The sequence below is a fragment of the Branchiostoma lanceolatum genome, chromosome 8, assembly GCF_035083965.1.
Source record: "Branchiostoma lanceolatum isolate klBraLanc5 chromosome 8, klBraLanc5.hap2, whole genome shotgun sequence".
Taxonomy (NCBI): Eukaryota; Metazoa; Chordata; class Leptocardii; order Amphioxiformes; family Branchiostomatidae; genus Branchiostoma; species Branchiostoma lanceolatum.
In genome coordinates, this window is record NC_089729.1 from 2,763,277 (window position 1) to 2,784,269 (window position 20,993).

At 45.1% G+C, this 20,993-nt stretch overlaps 3 protein-coding genes across 4 annotated transcripts; 1 reads left to right on the forward strand and 2 right to left on the reverse strand.

The window, feature by feature from the left end:
- Window positions 1-379: 379 nt before the first annotated feature.
- On the reverse strand, window positions 380-2,394 carry LOC136440126 (protein chibby homolog 1-like). The gene is made up of 4 exons (XM_066435967.1): window positions 2,274-2,394; window positions 1,729-1,914; window positions 1,134-1,249; window positions 380-727 (listed from the first exon to the last, which is right to left on the reverse strand). The coding sequence occupies exons 2-4, from the start codon at window positions 1,910-1,912 to the stop codon at window positions 647-649; spliced, it is 381 nt and encodes a 126-aa protein (XP_066292064.1). The 5' UTR covers window positions 1,913-1,914; window positions 2,274-2,394; the 3' UTR covers window positions 380-646.
- A 232-nt stretch (window positions 2,395-2,626) lies between these two features.
- LOC136440189 (protein FAM227A-like) lies at window positions 2,627-17,679 on the forward strand. Of its 2 annotated transcripts, XM_066436067.1 has the most exons (15): window positions 2,627-2,775; window positions 3,418-3,597; window positions 3,781-3,959; window positions 4,989-5,102; window positions 5,787-5,834; window positions 8,128-8,226; window positions 8,961-9,065; window positions 11,255-11,381; window positions 11,862-11,966; window positions 12,524-12,767; window positions 13,263-13,434; window positions 14,261-14,496; window positions 15,323-15,397; window positions 16,700-16,772; window positions 17,201-17,679. In XM_066436067.1, the coding sequence occupies exons 1-15, from the start codon at window positions 2,655-2,657 to the stop codon at window positions 17,273-17,275; spliced, it is 1,953 nt and encodes a 650-aa protein (XP_066292164.1). In that variant the 5' UTR covers window positions 2,627-2,654; the 3' UTR covers window positions 17,276-17,679. The 2 variants fall into 2 exon arrangements, with proteins under 2 accessions (XP_066292164.1, XP_066292165.1); XM_066436068.1 differs by lacking the exon at window positions 5,787-5,834.
- Window positions 17,495-20,066, reverse strand: LOC136440190 (golgin subfamily A member 6-like protein 22). The gene has a single exon (XM_066436069.1). The coding sequence runs from the start codon at window positions 19,429-19,431 to the stop codon at window positions 18,169-18,171; it is 1,263 nt and encodes a 420-aa protein (XP_066292166.1). The 5' UTR covers window positions 19,432-20,066; the 3' UTR covers window positions 17,495-18,168.
- Between the last annotated feature and the right edge of the window lie 927 nt (window positions 20,067-20,993).

Genomic DNA, 20,993 nt, shown 5'->3' on the forward strand with positions numbered 1-20,993 from the left:
CCATCTGGGGAGGACTGACAGACAAGGAGAATTATAGTAGCCAACTTGTCTTCATGTCTCTTGACTTGCATGGTCACTGTAGACAAGCTCCAGCCATTCTGAAGGCATTTCTAGTGCTAAGTTCAGTTGGAATCACTGCCTTATGGAACAATAGTACTACTGCCTTGCAGTGTGTGGTGAGTGTGGTTGGAAATGGCGCCAAACATTTCCCATCGGCAGGACTGGCCCAGGGTAGTCTGCTATCAGGTGTTGGTCGCCTATTGAAGTTCCCTGATAGCAGACTACCCTTGGCATACTATTCACTCTATTTGGCCGATTTCTACTGTTTTCCCAGCGGAGTTGTTTCATCAGCGGAGCCTGGTAGGGCTACATGTAGATTCTCCCCTCACACATGTATTGTAGCACTGAGCACATCTTTTTGCAGGGACTGTTTTTCTTCATCATCAGTTCATTCATGTGACTCATTTGTCCTTGCTCTGTACCAAACAAATCTCCTGATGTGTGCCCATAAGCAGTGGTTCCATCAGTTGACTCACACAGATGCACGTGTTGCAGCAGGTCTTTTGTCCGAGTCACAGTGTTATGATAAGACCTGTGGTTCAATAATGTTGATGATGTAGCTCAGGGCAGGGCTGTGTTAAACATCTCACTTCTTCCTGCTCCTCCCTCCCCGCATCTCCTGCACTTCCTTCTCCAGTAGATGTGACTCACAAGTCTGCTCGGCAAGCTGCAGTGGAAACAGAACACTTAGTCTAATAGTGATAATAATAATAAAGGTTTATTCGTCCCAATCGGGCACTATACAGCACAGAGTTCAATAGTGGCCCTGAATTGTTCTGCTGTAAGCATACAAATGTAGATTGGGCCTAAAAAGCTGTACCCAATGGTTGTTAAATTTTCATGAAGAGCATTACATGTTTTACCGAAGAACAATAGTTACACCTGGTTACACCAGAGTTGACTGCTTTTTAAACTTTCAGGTGTACTGCATCCCACGCCCTCTCACCGAGTCAGATAGCTTTAGAGTTAAATTAGCTATTTTAACATGCCTAGCCCCCACATGGTATTGCTACTTGCCATGGTGATCTTTCCTCACACTAATATCCAGAAAAACACCCTGCACACTGACTGACCATGTCCAGTAGAATCTGCATCTTGAGTTTGAGCAGGTTGTTCTCCTCTTCCAGCTTCTGTTTGTCTTTCTTCAGTTTCACCACTTCCCGCTGGCTGACTCCGCTGCCACCTCCCTCTGCAACAATAAACAAAACAATAAACAAACAACAGGGAATAGTGAGGAGGGGTCGGACATGGGTTTCAGTAACTTTCACTGGAACCTAACCCTAACTTCCCGCTGGCTGACTCCGCTGCCACCTCCCTCTGCAACAATAAACAAAACAATAAACAAACAACAGGGAATAGTGAGGAGGGGTTGAACATGGGTTTCACTGGAACCTAACCCAAACTTCCTGCTGGCTCACTCCGCTGCCCCTTCCTCTGAAACAACAGGTAACCGAAGGGTGAGGAAGGAATGTTTCCTGCTCTGGAGTTTAACTGCATTAAGGCTACTACTTATAATTACTAACTTATTGGGTGTGACGTCTGTTACAAATTACAGCGTTGGGCTCAGAACCAATAACTCCCGGGTTCGATACTCACCACAACGTTGAATCCAGACCCATCAGACAACAACGTTACCATAGGACCACCTTCCCATCACTGTCTACACACCTGAGATCCACTGTCCGTCGTGGTAGGAGACCTCGGTGCCGCCCAGCTTGACCCTGATTGGTCCGTAGTCCAGCCCAAACTCTGCCGCTTTCTGTGCCTCGTCAATTGTGGACAGGTTCGACAGCGAGGCCGATCGCCGTGGCGACGTCTTCTTCGGAGAGAACTTGTTTCCAAATAAGGGCATGGCTGAAATCATCACAAATCAGAAATTATTGCTATTATTTTTTTGCTACGTGTATGAAGAAGAAGAAGAAGACTCAGCTTTGTCTACCAGTCATAACATTGATTGCACTATATTAAATTTCCTTCAACTGAAAGTCCATTGTTAAAAGCTAAGTTGAAGAATACAACATTTCATTCACTTTGTGTTATGATCTTTGTCAAAATAATTTCGATCAATTCAACATACTTGTATGTGTACCTTGCAGCAACAAAACCCCCCCCCCCCCCAAGATGTTTGTTTACAGGACGTTCCTCTGCATGAGTAAATAAGGAGTACAGGTAACAGAAGGCGCTTCGAAGCTACCTCTCACACAGGGGCTCACCTGAAGTATCACGTTTCTTCCTCAGAAGTCACAGAAAGCCGTCCGATTGTCATCTAGTGTCGGAAGAAAGACACATCGCGATCGCTCCGACAGAGACTCGGACAGCTGGCAACGATTTTGAAAAAATCTACCCACAATCCTCTTCTACGTCGACGATTCTACTTTCTCTTAAAATCAACAAACCACAAAAATGATATAATTTCACTTTTCGTTATTCTAACATTTTGAATTCAACATTATCTACTGCAGATAAATAAATTGTTGTTTTCCTGGAGACGAAATGTCCAAGCTTAAACTTTGATGCTAAATTATAAAAACTACCCCCTTATACAAGTCGGCTCAACCATAGAACTTCCGGTTCACCAATGACAACAAACCAAGATGGCGGCCATCACCCGCACCGCGTCTCCCATGAACCTGCTGGAGGAGGACCTGCTGGCGCCGGCCGGGTCCGTGGAGCAGAAACACCGCGCGCTGCAGAAGCAGCAGGAGGTCTCGGCCCGTATCCTTCCATTTATGGGGCGGAAATCACCGTGAAACGGAAGAAAATTAGCGGCTTAATGTTGATAGTTATAAGTTTGGACTGGTTACACCTGTTGCTATGGGAAACTCTAGCGGGAAATTCGATTTTCAGTTGTTCTCATCCAAAGTTTGCTGACATTTACTAAGACCAATTGATGCTAGAATCTTTATTTTCCATCAAGTGGTGTAGAAATTTGTGTAAAAAGCAAAGTTTTCCTTTCTTGTAAGTATACTACTACATAAACTACAAAATAACTCGTTTAACCAAAATGGTGGGCAATAACAAGGATCTACTAACAAACAGCTGACTTAAACATAAATGCAGAAATTTTTATACGTGTATTTATTACTTTGAACTTGTCTCAAAAGTTGTACAGTATACATGTATATACTACAAATTATGTATATGTTTTGTAATGTGCTCTGTGATATGTAATTGTATGGTGTACAATGGTGATTGTAATATATGGTGTACAATGGTGATATGTAATGTATGGTGTACAATGGTGATATGTAATGTATGGTGTACAATGCCAGCAATTGCTGCCTCTGCTCCACTTGAATTGTAGTTTATATTGCGGAAATTCAAATAAATTGAATCAGACTTAACTACCCCCGGCAGCTTTCCTGATTGGTTCGATCCAACAGGTGAACGAGCGCATCTCTCACCTGGAGCAGGAGTTCCAGTCGTACACACACCTGGTCATCGAGAGTCGGCTCTCCGGCCGTGACGAGGACGACTCACCTGACCCCCTCCTCATGCGGTCCAGCTCCAAACTCAGGAGGAAGGTCAGGGAGAGAGGTTTGTTTGTCAGTTTGTTTGTTTACTAGTTGAGTTGAGTTGAGTTTCTGATTCAGGGGCCCAACAGTGCCCCCCCCCCCCCCCCCCCCAAGTAGGGGAAGGGCCATAAAAGCCCCGGACAGCGGGAGTTTGCATTAAACAGAGAAACAAACAAACAAAAATTAATAGATTTCCGTTCCGCAGAGCGCGAGAAGCGTCAGCTGGATGAGTTCTCCAGCGTGTACGCCAGCCGGTCCTCCCAGATGCTGCCCGAGGTCCGCTCCCGGCGACGCCCTGAGCCCGGCGCCCCTAAGGAGCGATCTGAGAAGTCTGACAAGTCCCTGGAAGGGAAGAAGGAGAGGGGCGAACCAAGGCTGGTGGAGGTTGGTTTGCTGTTTGTTTTATTAGATATCTGGATCGGAATTGATCTAGTCTACTCTCCCTGGATTCCACCCATAAAAAACAGCATATACATACATGATTACAGTACAAAGATACATGTAACATGACTTATAACTACAGAACAACATACTTGATAAACTACTACTATAAAAAGTACAATAATATAAGTTCTTTTTTTGGCTTCACTGTGCCACGGAATTAAAAAGTCACATGGTTTTATTTACTTGGATCTCAGACATTCTTACGTCCAAAGTCAAGCTAAAAAAGTAAAAGACCACATGAGGTCGCAGAACACAGTATTAATGGGCGACCCCCGTGGACAATAGTAGTTCGGGTACGAAGTAGTGCGTCACATTGCTTGAAAAAGCCGTAGTTTTTCCTCTGTGCACGTTAGCGAGGCTGAAACTGTGGTGAATGGCAGAGGAATACGTCAGTTTTGAGACAATACGAGTTTGATTACGATATTTGTTCGGTCGGGTTGGATTCGCGCCTGGATATTGTTACCGCCCGACTACTGTAAGTCGCCTGCAGTACGGTGACCGCCGCTGGGGGTCATATCAAAGTGGCTTTTAAAAGAGAACGAGCCGGCAAATTTAACCTCATTTTGCAGATATTTTGTAGATTGTACCTTGAAGTCAAACATATAAAAATCTGGCACCCTAATTGTGCACCTTTCTATAAATTTTCAAGCGTCGAAGCTTCTCACCTTGGGATCCTTAACTATATAAATCCCTATAGGAGAAATACTGTGGTCTGCAACCATGAGTACAGGTTCTATTGCTGGGAGGAAAACTTGCTGACATGTATATTTATGACATTGTCATTAGGCTTGTTAACTTGGAAGGTCAATTCCTGGCAAACATAGAATTCTCTAGTACCAAGCAAGATCTAGATGTCCACCTCAGACACATCTTTTCAGAACCTTTTGTTGATTGTTCCCACTCTATAAAGAAAATTATTCAAGCCTTTGTTTGCGTTTCAAACTAAGTCAAAACCCTTCCCACTCACAGCTTCAGCAGTATCCCGGCTACGACCCCAGTGACCTGACCCCGTTGCCAGGCGACACCCCACCCGAGGTCATCCTACAGAGAGTCACCGATGCTGCCACAGACCTGAACAACAAGGTAGATAAACAGTAATACAGTAACTGTGCCTAAAGTTTGGGTCCCTCCGACGGGAACGGACTTGAACAACACCTGAAGGCAGAAAAGTATGCCTTCCCATACGGGTACTAGTATATGGGCCTGGCATACACTAATAATATATGAGCACTGCCTACTTTTCCTAACAGTTCAAATTTCAGTTGTTATTATGATATTACTCACCCACTCTCCTTGGTCAGATGGTCAGTATTTTACAAAATTAATATGAATATCATTTCATGTGTAAAGTATTTGTATGACTGCAAGCACTGGCAATCACAGGTAGAACTGAGCAATTCTAATTTGCGTTGATTTAGATTTATTCTAGACACAAACAAGCTATCTTATTCAAATGTCTTCATTGTCTAGATATTTTTATCACTCTACAGGCTGGTGTCTATTATGCTTTATGTAAAATGCATGTTTAACCTTCTTCATGCTACCTAACAGCATGACCAATTTGGTGCAGAAGGCCACATGCGCCTCAGCAGGGAGAAGGTTAACGCAAGTGGTATTTTATGTAACACGCATGTTTAACAACAGGTGTTATGTCTGATATCAGGTGCTCTGTATGTTATTTAAGATGCATGTTTAACATCTGTTGTCTTGATCTCTGTATAAGATGTGTGTCTAACATTTAAGTGTCTCGTTTTGTGTGCGGTCCAGGTCCCTCCTCAAGATGCTGGCATCCACTTGTACAAGGTGTTACACAAGGTGGTACTCGTTCACTTGGTCACTCACTCACTCACTCAATCACTCACTTATTTATTCACTCACTTGCACGTTTCACTCAATGTATTCTTTATCATAACAGGTGAAAACATGATGGTGATGGAATGTTGTAATCTGATACTACTTTTCCTGGAACATCACAGGGCTGTCTTACACTACTCTTCTTGGAACCAAAATTATGTAGCATGCAAAGCACTGTTCAGTAGTCTTTTCTTGTATGCTCACAATGTAACCAGATACTTCTGATCCTACAGCTAGAAGTTCATTTATTTCAAGCAAAGCAATCTAACACTCATTCCTCTTGGAACCTCACAGCACAATCTTCCTTGAACATTATAGCATAATCTGATACTTCTCTTCCTGGAACTTCACAGTGTAATCTGATACTTCTCTTCCTGGAACTTCACAGTGTAATCTGATACTTCTCTTCCTGGAACTTCACAGTGTAATCTGATACTTCTCTTCCTGGAACTTCACAGTGTAATCTGATACTTATCTTCCTGGAACTTCACAGTGTAATCTGATACTTATCTTCCTGGAACTTCACAGCATAACCTGATACTTCTCTTCCTGGAACTTCACAGTGTTATCTGATACATGTACTTCTCTTCCTGGAACTTCACAGTGTAATCTGATACTTCTCTTCCTGGAACTTCATAGTGTAATCTGATACTTCTCTTCCTGGAACTTCACAGTGTAATCTGATACTTCTCTTCCTGGAACTTCACAGTGTAATCTTATACTTCTCTTCCTGGAACTTCAAAGTGTAATCTGATACTTCTCTTCCTGGAACTTCACAGCATGCTCTGATACTTCTCTTCCTGGAACTTCACAGCATGCTCTGATACTTATCTTCCTGGAACTTCACAGTGTAATCTGATACTTCTCTTCCTGGAACTTCACAGTGTAATCTTATACTTCTCTTCCTGGAACTTCACAGTGTAATCTGATACTTCTCTTCCTGGAACTTCACAGTGTAATCTGATACTTCTCTTCCTGGAACTTCACAGTGTAATCTGATACTTCTCTTCCTGGAACTTCACAGTGTAATCTTATACTTCTCTTCCTGGCACCTTACAGCACAATCTAATACTTCACGTTGAGCCTTACAGCACAATCTAATACTTCACCTTGAACCTTACCACACGATCTGATACTTCTCTTCCTGGAACTTCACAGCATTAGTACAGCAGTATCCTGACCATCCTGATCACTTTCTCTGCACGTCTGTTTCAGATGCACGGTTCTCCCTCTGCAGATTCAGAAATCTCAATCTGTTACAGCACCTTCAAGTTTCTAGCCAAGAACCGTCTTAGACATTTTTTTTCTCTTTTTTTTTCGGTATAATCATGGCAAAATTAAGTCAAAATTGATATTTCTTGCTCAGAAGCAGCAAAGATAAGATTCATCTTCCACAGTGGATAAAAATGTTCTTTATGCAAAGAGCTTATTGAAACTTAAAGGCAAAACTTTGGTACTGAGTGTTTCTGAGTCTGCAGTAATGTTGTACTTCTGGTGGTTAAAGGTTGCAGCTGAGGTGTCTGGTACTGCATGGCTTCATGTTGCATTATTGCATGATTGTGTTGCATTAATGCATATGTTGCATTACTGCAACTATGTTGTGATATTTCATTTGCTGAATAATGCATGCGCTGCGTTATTGCATGATTGTGTTGCAATAATGAATATGTATTGTTCAGGCACTTAAGGTGACATAACTTTACTTAGCATACGTCATCGCATGATTGTGGTGCATTATTGCATGTGCTGTCCTAATGCATGTGCTGATTCTGTCTAATATGCAGCGTTTTCTCCCAGGTGGTGTTGACTTTCTGTAATTGCCCCCCTCCCCCATTTATTGCAGACACTCGCTCAAAAGCTGTACACTCTGCATAATATACATGTATATAGTGCCATCTGCCTTCGATGTTTGCAGCACAGGCCAAAAACTCTTCACACATCCAAAGCGAACACTTCTCATACAGCTGTGATATCTATATATGATATTAGAGTTGTAATGTGTACACATGTAAAACACAACTAAGGTCTTCTGTCTTAAGCTTGTTACATTATTTTTTATGCATAAATATCAGTATTACCCTAAGGAAGGTTGAAGAAGGAGAACATTTGGTAGGTAAGAAGAAGAACTTAGTTGTGTTACTTACAGGAAAACCCTTGTGTCCTATGATTTACCTACCTGCTCATGAATCATAGTTCAGGTGGTTTGCATCATGTTGTGTGTCAATGATATTTTGTTTGTGCCCCCCTCCCCCAGCCAAACTACAAGCCTGAGTTCTGTCGTCTGTTTTTCTCCCGGATGTCGGATTCGATCCTGTTGGACACTTTCTGGTGGTTCTTTCTTCAGAGATACATGGTAAGTACGGACCGGGTTTATTTACATCCACTCTTAGCTGACATTTTAAGCTATTCTTCTAGTACAACCAATTGTGCTTTTACATGAAGTAAAATCAGTCAGCATTGACCTGAGGAAGGTGACAGATGGTCACCAAAACAACACTTTGTTCTGTACAAAGAATTCTGTTTCCCAGTGACTTACTGAACATTATGAAACCACGAATATTCATCCAGTAGTCTTAGGCCACACCAATTTAATTTCTTGGTTAACGGATTTTTATTTTCCCCCAAAAAAAATTTTAGAAAAAAAAAATTCATGAATTTTTTTTTTCTAAAATTTTTTTTGGGGGGAAAATAAAAATCCGTTAACCAAGAAATTAGTTGGTGTGGCCTTAGCAGACCCGGTATGATACCTAATTAATACCTTAGATATAAGCTGGAAGATCAACATGAAAACGGAGTCTAAGGGGAAGTCATTACATTAGCATAATTGTCTTTGGTATTAGTTGTCATGATTGTCAATGCTATTATTCATACATTAGGCCTCACCAATTTAATTTCTTGGTTAACGGATTTTTATTTTAAAAAAAAAAAAAAATTGGAAAAAAAAAATTCATGAAAACAGAAGGGTGGCCCAGCCTTCTGTTTTCATAATTTTTTTTTTCTAAAATTTTTTTTTTTTGAAAATAAAAATCCGTTAACCAAGAAATTAAATTGGTGTGGCCTTATCTAATAACTGTGCTTTTCACCCAGCCTGACAAGACGGTTCAGTCGAAGCTGTTCAACCGGATCGCGCACAACTACGTCAAACTGCTGATGTACGCCGACCACCCGCGGTACCGCGAGGTCTTTCTGGAGGTCAGTCTCTGTCAAGGCGGACTGGGATGGGGGCGTCTTTGTCAGGGAAAAAAGGGACATTTCAGGCCACACCAATTTGATTTCTTGGTTAACGGATTTTCATTTTTCTTTAAAAGGAGAAAAAAAATCATGAAAACAGAAGGCTGGCCCAGCCTTCTGTTTTCATGATTTTTTTTCTCCTTTTTTTTTTTTTTTTGAAAATAAAAATCCGTTAACCAATTGGTGTTGCCTCATAGGATACTGTTCCTTTCCCCAGTCATCCTGCAGAGAACTTTAGCTCAAGAAGGGTGACACTGTGTTCTCTCTTGACAATGTGTTAGGTGGAAACTCCAAACTGTATGTTTATAATATTAGCTACCGACACAGATAAGTTCTGTACAGTGTTCACACAAGGATGTGTTCTCAGATACCTTCTGCTCCCTTACAGACCTACCCTGACCTGCTGGCCCAGTTCTTTTGTACTGTACAGTGTTCACACACAGACACGTTCTCAGTGTGTCCAATACCTGATCATGAGTAACCTATCCCCTACAGACCTACCCTGACCTGCTGGCCCAGTTCTTTTGTACAGTACAGTGTTCACACACACGTTCTCAGTGTGTCCAATACCTGATCATGAGTAACCTATCCCCTACAGACCTACCCTGACCTGCTGGCACAGTTCTTTTGTACTGTACAGTGTTCACACACACGTTCTCAGTGTGTCCAATACCTGATCATGAGTAACCTATCCCCTACAGACCTACCCTGACCTGCTGGCCCAGTTCTTTTGTACTGTACAGTGTTCACGCACACGTTCTCAGTGTGTCCAATACCTGATCATGAGTAACCTATCCCCTACAGACCTACCCTGACCTGCTGGCACAGTTCTTTTGTACTGTACAGTGTTCACACACACGTTCTCAGTGTGTCCAATACCTGATCATGAGTAACCTATCCCCTACAGACCTACCCTGACCTGCTGGCACAGTTCTTTTGTACTGTACAGTGTTCACACACACGTTCTCAGTGTGTCCAATACCTGATCATGAGTAACCTATCCCCTACAGACCTACCCTGACCTGCTGGCACAGTTCTTTTGTACTGTACAGTGTTCACACACACATTCTCAGTGTGTCCAATACCTAATCAGGAGTAACCTATTCCCTACAGACCTACCCTGACCTGCTGGCCCAGTTCTTTTGTACTGTACAGTGTTCACGCACAGTTCTCAGTGTGTCCAATACCTGATCATGAGTAACCTATCCCCTACAGACCTACCCTGACCTGCTGGCACAGTTCTTTTGTACTGTACAGTGTTCACACACACATTCTCAGTGTGTCCAATACCTAATCAGGAGTAACCTATTCCCTACAGACCTACCCCGACCTGCTGGCCCAGTTCTTTTGTACAGTACAGTGTTCACACACACGTTCTCAGTGTGTCCAATACCTGATCATGAGTAACCTATTCCCTACAGACCTACCCTGACCTGCTGGCCCAGTTCTTTTGTACTGTACAGTGTTCACACACACGTTCTCAGTGTGTCCAATACCTGATCATGAGTAACCTATCCCCTACAGACCTACCCTGACCTGCTGGCCCAGTTCTTTTGTACTGTACAGTGTTCACTCACACGTTCTCAGTGTGTCCAATACCTGATAATGAGTATTAGTAACCTATCCTTTACAGACCTACCCTGACCTGCTGGCCCACTTCTTTTGTACAGTACAGTGTTCACACTCACACGTTCTCAGTGTGTCCAATACCTGATCATGAGTAACCTATCCCTTACAGACCTACCCCGACCTGCTGGCCCAGTTCTTTTGTACAGTACAGTGTTCACACACACGTTCTCAGTGTGTCCAATACCTGATCATGAGTAACCTATTCCCTACAGACCTACCCTGACCTGCTGGCCCAGTTCTTTTGTACTGTACAGTGTTCACACACACGTTCTCAGTGTGTCCAATACCTGATCATGAGTAACCTATTCCCTACAGACCTACCCCGACCTGCTGGCCCAGTTCTTTTGTACTGTACAGTGTTCACACGCACGTTCTCAGTGTGTCCAATACCTGATCATGAGTAACCTATCCCTTACAGACCCACCCTGACCTGCTGGCCCAGTTCTTTTGTACTGTACAGTGTTCACGCACACGTTCTCAGTGTGTCCAATACCTGATCATGAGTAACCTATCCCCTACAGACCTACCCTGACCTGCTGGCCCAGTCCGTGTACAGCGCCTTCTGTGCCTGCTTCCCGACGTCCTGGCAGCAGTTTGGAGACGGCTTTAAGGCGGAGCTGACGGACCTTACCTGGGAGTGGGTGGCAGGTGGGTATTTTTTGTTTGTTTGTTTGTATTCCATACCCGGTAAACCGCACGAAGGCGTAACACACCAGGTTTGTACTGAAGAGTACAAGCTGCATATCCGGACAGATTTATATGATCCACACACACTGGGTAGGACCCCTACTCTTTTCGATAAGTGTGTTGGGTTCTTTAATGTGCTTGAGGTGTGGCCAGTGTATGAAATGGGGGGAGCACTCAGACTTTTGATTTTCAACATTGGCTAAGGTTGTCTTGAGTGCAGAGGGAGCTTTGTCCTATACCTGCACTGGAACCTACAGCACCTCGAACCCCCCAACGTTCAGAGTACGTCTTTATTTACCTGTTCATTCCTTCACTCCCTCCTTCCGTAGCCATCAAGCCTGTCCCCCGGTCCTACCTGCGCTGGAACCTACACCACCTCGAACCCCCCAACGTTCAGTGTACGTCTTTATTTACCTGTTCATTCCTTCCCTCCCTCCACAGGCATCAAGCCTGTCCCGCGGTCCTACCTGCGATGGAACCTACACCACCTGGAACCCCCCAACATGAGGAAACAGGTCAACGTCAAGAAGGGCAAGAAGAAGTCAGGTAGGTCAATGAAGGCTAGACATCAGATGCACAAGGTAACAGTCACTCAAGCAACTAGATGGACTTGAAAACAGACGTTTCAGATAGCATCCACTACCTTTCATCAGTGACTAGAGAGGTTTCTCCCCCTCCCCAGCGTTAGAACTCGACCTTCCCGGTCATAGACAGCAGCTGTCCCTGCCTCTGACTGATGCGCGTTAGAACTTGACCTTCCCAGTGACAGCAGCTGTCCCTGCCCTTGACTACTGACCTTGTCTCCCCCTCCCCAGCGTTAGAAATCGATGACAGCAGCTGTCCCTGCCCTTGACTGATGACCATGTCTCCCCCTCCCCAGCGTTAAAACTCGACCTTCCCGATGACAGCAGCTGTCCCTGCCCTTAATTGATGACCTTGTCTCCCCCTCCCCAGCGTTAGAACTCGACCTTCCCGGTGACCAGCAGCTTTTCCCGCCCTTGACTACTGACCTCGTCTCCCCCTCCCCAGCATTAGAATTTGACCTTCCCGGTGACTGGAGCTGTCCCTGCCCTTGACTGATGACCTTGTCTCCCCCTCCCCAGCGTTAGAACTCGACCTTCCTGGTGACCAGCAGAGCGGCCATTCCTCCAGCATGAGCCTGAGCCAGCAGCTGTCCAAGCTGTCCGTGCGCGGCAGCCCACGGCGAGCTCGTAGCCTCAGTCCCGCCAAGCATCGCTCTCCAACCCACGCAGGGAGGCTAGCCGGGGCATCGTCCATGTCATCTCTGGCCAGCTCTGGATCTCCGACCCTGAAACCCCCCCAGCTGCCACTCAAGGCCAGCTCCAGGTTTGTCTTTGCATTTAACTTTAGCACAATGAAGTAGCCGTTAGGCACCTCATTGGTTACAGAGTTAGGCAGCATGGAGAAGGTTAAAGTCCATCAGATTCTGTAGTCGAACATTTTGTAGAAGACTGAACTGTAGACCCAACACTGTAGAGACACAGACCCCATTCTTTATTGCTTGAGTCATGTGCTAGAAATAGCATTACTGAAAACTTGATAAATGCTTGCGCTGCCCACATCAGCCAAAAATTTGGGTTCTTCCATTCCTTTACAATGTTTGATCTACAGTTACATGTGTAACTAAGTTCCTGACTTAATTTCGCAGGAGATGAGGAAATGAGGCTTTCACAGTCACGTGTTTTAAGTTCATCATTGAAACAACTCAATCTGCAGTGCAGCAGTACGGCATTGGAAACAAATACTTGTGGTGTCATGATTTTGCAGTGGAGAGGTCAATGCAAATAAACATTTCATGATTTACAGTTGTATTGTTTCCAGATCGTCGGTTTCGTCCTCTGCGCTTGACGAGGAGGTCGTAGGTCAGCAGGACCGTACGCTGACCCCGATCCGTGAGGACCCTGCGACCGCCCCCCCGCTGACGGAGGCTGACAGGCAGATGCTGAACGCGCTCGCACATGAAGACTTCGTCAGGAGGAAGAGGCAGAAGGAGGTACCCAGACTTTACAATGAATAAATGAGGACCTTTATTGTAATAATATACCCACTGGGTTACATGTAGGTACAGGTCACAGCAACAGAATAACTTGCAGACTGATACGTGTAAAACGTTGTCAAGCTAGCAGGAGTACTATAGGCTAGTAATTGAATTCAGCTTGTCCTTGCTTCATTGTAAGGGTGAAAATATAAAAACTTACAGATATGTTCCATCATCAAACATTTGTCTAAACTGAAGACTAATTCCAAGTTGAACCCAGATACTATAGCATAAAAAAAGGTGCAAATGTCTAGTCTCTTAAATCGACCTGATGTTTCTAGATACATTACTAAGGGTTTGACTTTTTCTATGGAGGCAATGAATTGTCCCACGTTTTCGATGACGAGTGGATTTTGATTTTAACTTGGTTCATGTATCACTACAATAGTACAAAGAACAACAGTTACTGTTACAGCTTTTCCCTCAGACCCTGTTTTTACCTGGATTTACCAGTTCAGCAGTGTTTTTTTATCAAACCAACAATTTGAAACTGAATGATGTGGGCAAACCCATGTTTAACAGTTTCACCCCTGCCCCCACTGTCACACCCTGCCTATGCACGCTACTGGAAAGGGTTGCAGTCCTTAGAACGGGACATTAAACCCTGGTCCATTGTACTTGTTGAATAGAGCAAGGGGAATTTCCCCGGTACAATGAACCTGTAAATACTGTTCAAAGTGTCTCTCTTCTCTCTTACGACCAGTAGAAGAGTAGCTCTTCAGTGAGCATAACTGGTTCAATATCACTTTCACTATAATTATTAAACACTTTTTCCTCACAGTCGCACCCCGCCGGCCGCGGCCCGGACTTTGCGCACGCCGTCTTCAACATCCACGGGAACAGCCCATTGGTCGCCCGGTTCCTACAGCAACAGAACCTCGAGCCGCGCGCCGGCACAAACGTGCTGGTACAGCGCACGCAGGTCACGCGGCTACCCCCCATGGAGACGCAGAAGTACTCGGATGTGGTGAAGGACGGGTACAAGAGTGTGAAACAGCTGGAGCAAAGCTACGGCAGGTCAGCACATTGTTTGCTTGTTTGTTTGTTTGTTGCCCCCATAGAGGAACAGACACATGTTAACGATGTAAAGTAGCTGGAACAAATCTACGGCAGTTTATTTGCTTCCCTGCCTCACAGTGTATGTCGGTACTCTGCACATTTTCTAGCTATAGAAAATGCAATAAGTCAAGTCAAGTCAAAGTTTATTGCACAACGATTGTAACAGGTACAATGTAAGGCAAAGATAAAATACTACTGGCTACTTATATCAAACTACTAAAAGCTACAGGAAGGTTCTATGCTATACAATGGTTAGGAATATTATTGCAATGCATTCTCAAAGTTTTGTTATTTTTGTCTGTAAAATCGCAAGGGTCATAAAGCAGAATAATTGGTAAAGGGGTGAAGTCTGCCATCTCTGATTGCCTAAGTTGTCTCCTCTTCTGTCAATTGTAACCCAAACACTTATAAATATACATTGTAGGAAATGCCCTCCTGCTACCTTAGAAAATTTGTTTCTGTGCCTAGTCAATCTGTTTGTTTCTAATTGAAAAGATTTGTTGTCAGACCTTCTAATTTGTAGTAATCGGAAGTGTAAGGAACACTTTCTTGCGGTCAGAAAGAAACCTACGGGAGCTAAGGAAGCTCGGGATGAACCGGACCAAGTGGAAAGGACTGAAGAAAGACTGAATGCATTACTTAAGAGTATCGCAATAAACCAATAAACCCATGTGGTCGCAGGATGTTTCAACTACTGCAGCAGCAGAAAACAGTGGACTACACTTTCCCTTAGTAATGAGAAATGAATAAAAAAAGTCATGCATGTGTTTCTGGACTCCTTCAGACTGGTGGAGGAGAGCAGCAAGGAGCACTCCAAGTTTTTGAGGAAGCAGAGAAGATGGCTGGACGAGCAGCAGAGGTATGACCGATCTTACTGGCTTACTTATAAATTACCGCTTAGGCCACTCCAATTTAATTTCTCGGTTAACTGATTTTTGTTTAAAAAAAAATAAAATTTTCAACAAAAAACGTCATGAAACAGAAGGCTGGGGCAGCCTTCTTCTGTTTTCATAATTTTTTTTTCAAAATTTTTTTTTTTTAAATAAAAATCTGTTAACCAAGAAATTAGATTGGTGTTGCCTTATGTCGAGGTGTGGCGTCTGTGTGGCATAGTGGCAGAGCATCCGGCTATGAACCAATGAGACCCAGGTTCAAGCCCAAGTGGAGTACCCAGACATGTCCGGACATGCACCCAGACGTTGTGCCCTTGGGAAAGGCACTTAACACATATTTCCCATGTCCTAAGCCCACCAGTGGGGTTTGGGTTGGCGTTAGGAAGGACACCCAGCCGTAAAAACTCTTGCTATTAAAAAGACTTGCACTTGCTGAGGAGTTACAGGGGCTCCCCTATCCATGTGCAAGCACGTCCAACCCCCATGTGATGGGGAATAAAAGACGTAAAATTGGAGAGAGCGAGAGCTGTGGCAGTCTTGAGTTGTGATGACTCCGCATACATCCCTGCCCCGCATTGCAGTCGATCATGAGGAACCTTGTTAGATTTAATTACCATACCAGGGGCCAACAATATGGACTGAACTGTCTGCTGGCCAAAGACAGTTTACCACAATAACGGCTTTCAAAAACAGACTCTAGTAGGATGTTTCTTTGTTTAGGTTGACCTAAATTGCTATTCTTAACAATGTTGTAGTTCTGAGTATTGTATGGGTCCAGGGACACCTAAAAAACATGCCGCAGGCCTAAGTACCAGTATGATTTGTCCCTGGTAAAAAATAAGAAAAATGTTACGTAAATATATCTCTTGTTACTGGCTTCTAGCTAGGCATGCGTCAATTGGACACATGATACTAAAAAAACAAGGAAATTGGACGCCCTCTTTTTCAGCTGGACGTGCAGAGGACCCCCTGTTTCCCTGGTAATTACAGACACGTGTTACTGTGTTACAGTGTCACTTATGCTTTTTAGTCCTACCAGACACTGGGACAGCATGAAAATTGATTGACATGCCAGGAAATTGATAATCCATAGAGCCTATTGGGAGACAGAGAGGGAACAAGCAGTTTTTAGTGCTTAAAATGGTCTGCTAAAAGTATGATAAGACTAGAACATACCTAACCCTCGCATCACAGCATCCCCCCCACCCCGATTTTTGGACCCCTTGTCTATAAATCCTAGCTAAAAGCCTGCTCTTGTACAACTGTAGGAAGCAGGCGAGTCTGCTGTCCAACCGTAAGGAGGTGAGGCGTCTGTGCGACCTGCTCATGCTCGAGCATCACGTGAGTACCAACCACTGTACACACAATCAGAATTTGTGTCATTCCTGGGCACCAGCCAATCACGTTGCTGCCTACGCTCAAGAGGCAACTTGATTGGCTGGCAATTTTCCTTCCAACAACAGGAGAGGGAGTATCTAATTGGGTGACGTCTAGCGAAGAATTCAGTAATGAGGACAGCACGCAGGCCGATACAAGAGGGTCATGCCTTGATACGTACAACACGGCATGACATGAGAGTAAGGGCTGAATCATGTCAACATTGTGCCTGCTGGCTAAACCCATAAGCAGTACCAATTTGCTGCCAAACAGATTCTTTAGCAGACTGCAGGTTAAGGATTGAGTTGTGATAAAACAAAATGAAATCTAAATCTAAGCTACCCCGGTAAATCAGAGCAAAGTTTGATTCAAATTTCTCCTCTTTCTTGCAGAAAGACTTGGACGAAGTCACCTCGGTGGGAGCTGCCCAAGCTATTGAGGACTCTCTCATGAGCCAGCCCTGCTGAAGGCCTTGCTGAAGGCCTACAGTTCTAGGCTAATGAGGACTCTTTGAGCCTTGCTAAATGTTCAAATGTCTTCCAAAACGTCTTCTCTTTGTGACATAACTTATTGAAACATTTCACCTGTACATATACTTCAAGTGTATTTCACTTGTACATATTCTTAAAGGCAGATAACATATTGTATTGTACATATCAGTGAACCGAAGCTTTGTTAAAAAGGTATTTACATATAACCTGTATATAACAGCATTGAACAATGGAGGTTGTCTTTTTAGGCATTTTTGAAATGCTAATCATTCCAAAAACTATATCATTAATGTGTATAGATGTCATTTAATGACAAGATGCATGTGTTGGAATGTATAAATGGGTTGTTTGTTTGCAAACATCTGTCATGTGAAACAGACTATGTTTTGTGTGTTCCATCTTAGTATACAAATGTACTATAAATCCTGATATCGTTTTTGACAACTGCACAAATAGGCTAAACTTGCTTCCTGATATCCCCTGCAAAATGCCACATCTGATGCAACAGTATGACATTTTATGCAACACGCGCAACACACTGTATCAGCTGTATTTTTAAACACAGCGGGCTACCATTGCCAATTAAGCATTTAATATTAGTCATCAGGCTATTGTAAAGTATACACACGTGAAGAATGTAGTGCCTGCTTTTAGAGCTGATTATTAGTGAATAGAACTCTTTTTGTTACCTGTGCCCAAGGAGGTTATATAGATAACCTCCTTGCTGTGCCATTCCTCCTTACAGATTGCCACCTATTGTGTCCGACAAATTGTGGCTCTTTTGAGATTGAAGCAGCCTCTGACAAGCGTCTGAGGGATAACGTTGACCGAAATCCATTTCATTATGATAGTATGCAACACTGAGAAGTCTAGCTACTGCTCTGTGAGAGAAGCGCCTCGAACTTGTTCCTGCTGTCGGCTGTGTCCCTCCTGTACTCCCGCTCCAGCCCCGTGTCCCCCCGCCGCCGAACCGCGCGGTCCTCCCGCTGTCTCAGCAGCGCCGCCTGCCGGTTTCCCTCGTCATGCACCCTGCGCCGCCTAGCGGCCGCTTGTTGCACCCGCACCTCGCTATTCTCCTGCCTTCTCACCGCCGGGGAACTGTCGCCAGCCGCCGTGACGTCACGCGTGTCGTCAGCGTCGTGCCGCAGGTGGATCCGCTGCAGGCTGGCGCGCTGCTGACGCCGAACTTCGACCCGGAAGTTCTCCTTGTCGTTGTGCGGCGTCACGTCCTGTCCCTGGTCGTTGCCGCCTCCCTCTGTCATCGTCGCTTTGGTCTCCGTTTTCTTGGTACGGGTTTTCCCATCGCGCCTTTTGTTAGCCTTACGTAAGGCCTTCTCCAGGTCACTGACCTTGGACTTGAGCTGGGCGATCTCCTGCTTTTGCTGGTTGCACTTGGTCTTCAGGAGGCTGCTCTGTCTGTGCTCCTTCTTAAGGGTTTCTATCGTCTTTTCTTTTCCTTCTCGGTACTTCTTGAAGTTCTCCTTCAGGTTGGAGTGCCTGGAATGCCGCTCCCTTTTCTCTCGTTCCCTCTGGGAGAGTTTGTTCTCCAGTGCCTCCAGTTTTGCCTGCAGCGCCTGCAGCTGTGTTTCTGAAGCCTGCAGCTTGCCTGCAGGGTCGCCCTGCTGCACGGCCTGGATCCGGGTCTGCTGCAGCGCCTCTAGCGACTGCCTGGTGTGTCGCAGCTGAGTTTCAAGCCGCGTGATCAGCTCATCCTTCGTTCTTGGCTGCAGGGTGTCGCCGAGTTCGTGCCGCACTGGAGGCCTGCTCGCCTCGGGGGGACTCTCCAGCAGCCCCGCCAGGTAGCCCTGCTGGCCCCCCTCGCGAAGCCCCTGGCACAGCCCGTGGAACCCCCGGTCCCCCTTAGTGGGCAGGAGGCTCAGCAGCCTCTCGTTGATGTCCTGCCTGGTGCCGGTGCTGCTGATCTCCTCCTGCGTGTCCAGGCTGATGACTCCGAGAGAGACCAGGACGGGCAGGACGTGCCCGGGGCTCATGTGCGCCACCAGCGCGGCGCGGTGCTGCCGGAGCTGCCGACAGTGCGCCTCGGTCATGCCGGCGTCCGGCGGCGTCTCCTCGGCACGGGGTCCGCTCGCGGATGGTCCTTCAAGCCGAAGGGGTTTCATTGCCTCCGCCATGGTGCAAAGTTTGTGGAGAGCGTAAGCAGCGTGATGTGGTGGAGCGGTTAGCAGTCCGGCTTACACATCGCACGGTCGACGTCCGAGGTCCCGACCAACACGTTTGTATCATGGACACTGGTTTTCGAGCTGGCGATGCGAGACTGCATTCTTTGTTCGGAGACGTTAAGCTGCAGGTCCTGTGTCCCTCTCCTCAAACTGATCAAAAGAACCCATCACACTTATCGATAAGGGGGATAGTCGCCCCAGGCACAGTACGGATTTTACAGCTTACGAAGGACAGGACCGGAGTGTTGCGCCACAAAGCGCGACGTACTGACTGTGCGACACAAAACAAATCTCACGGCACAAACTCGTCCTTTAGGGTGGCGACGTTCCTTTCTGCCACCCGACCGTGGCGTGTGGCGTGTTAAACCCACGAACGTAGCGACTGCTACATTGTCCCCATTCAGCCCGCCGTATTGACACAATGTAGCAAAAACGTCCAGCCCAACAGGTACACGTGTGCGCGGTGAAAAAACGACGTAACGCTTGAACAGTCACGTTGTCACATTAACAAAGCATCCAAGAAAAAAATACAAAAATAGGTTTACAGATATCCGGGGCACGGAGAAGAAATAACGGTACCCAATTAAGCCGCACTCACATTCAACGTAGGGCTTTTCAGTGGAAGGCTTTGAGAGGAACAATCATCGATGGGCAACCCTTTCCGTCACAAACTTACCAATAGGCAGTTGATGTTGATAGAGTTATCAAGACCTACATACGACATTTCAGGTGGGCGTTTTCCCTCTTCAAGAAGTTCGTTATATTGGCCCCAATTCCACTAGACTGCGATCTCGCTACGACTTAAATTGGATTCGAACAACCCATGACTTAATAACTGGAACATTATTATCGCGGCGAAAGGTAAAAGTATGACGGAAAAAAACAAACACACAAAGCGTTAAAAAACTATTCGTATTTTATCTTTGAAATTATTTGAACGCTCTGTCAAATTTTAAGGAGCAGCTAGTTCACCGCCCTAGTTGAGCGGGGGTATCATGAAGTAAGTGTGTCCCCTGGCCTGGTATACAAGTAAGACGCCCCTGTTATGCTAGGGTCACATTTCCAAAGCGGGGCCGGCCGGGTAGCTTGCGATAACGAAAAATACGATATAAAAGACAACAAAACACACCAAAAGTGAAGAAATTACTCCTTACCATAGATTATGTACATTCGTGATATATATGCATTTTTTTTATTTCTTTGTTTTCTCAAACAGCCCGGTCGGGCCCCGGCTTGGAAATGTGACCCTAGCATTATCAGGTATACGTACATAAAGCCGAGAAATTTTTAATGTATCCACGTACGTGTACACCCTAGCTGCAGGTTTGTGTTCTTTGTGACTTCGCTTCTGATTATTCCCTGCAGTCTGGCGTGTCGGCAGGACAAACAAGCGGCGTGCGGACAAACATAGCGGCACTAGCCAGAGTTGTGACTGCAACTCAAGGGCCGGAAACAGACTTGTTTGGACCCTTGTCTCAAAGACAGAAATAGCAGGACTGCATTGTATATATTTA

Excerpts from the sequence above, each read along its gene's own strand:
- LOC136440126 (XM_066435967.1), bottom strand. The coding sequence starts at position 1,912 with ATGCCCTTATTTGGAAACAAGTTCTCTCCGAAGAAGACGTCGCCACGG. Across the intron at positions 1,250-1,728 it reads CGACGGACAGTGGATCTCAG|AGGGAGGTGGCAGCGGAGTC; the intron begins GTGTGTAGACAG and ends TTATTGTTGCAG. Across the intron at positions 728-1,133 it reads TGCAGATTCTACTGGACATG|CTTGCCGAGCAGACTTGTGA; the intron begins GTCAGTCAGTGT and ends TTTCCACTGCAG.
- LOC136440189 (XM_066436067.1), top strand. The coding sequence starts at position 2,655 with ATGGCGGCCATCACCCGCACCGCGTCTCCCATGAACCTGCTGGAGGAG. Across the intron at positions 3,960-4,988 it reads GCGAACCAAGGCTGGTGGAG|CTTCAGCAGTATCCCGGCTA; the intron begins GTTGGTTTGCTG and ends TCCCACTCACAG. Across the intron at positions 11,382-11,861 it reads TACCTGGGAGTGGGTGGCAG|GCATCAAGCCTGTCCCGCGG; the intron begins GTGGGTATTTTT and ends CTCCCTCCACAG.
- LOC136440190 (XM_066436069.1), bottom strand. The coding sequence starts at position 19,431 with ATGGCGGAGGCAATGAAACCCCTTCGGCTTGAAGGACCATCCGCGAGC.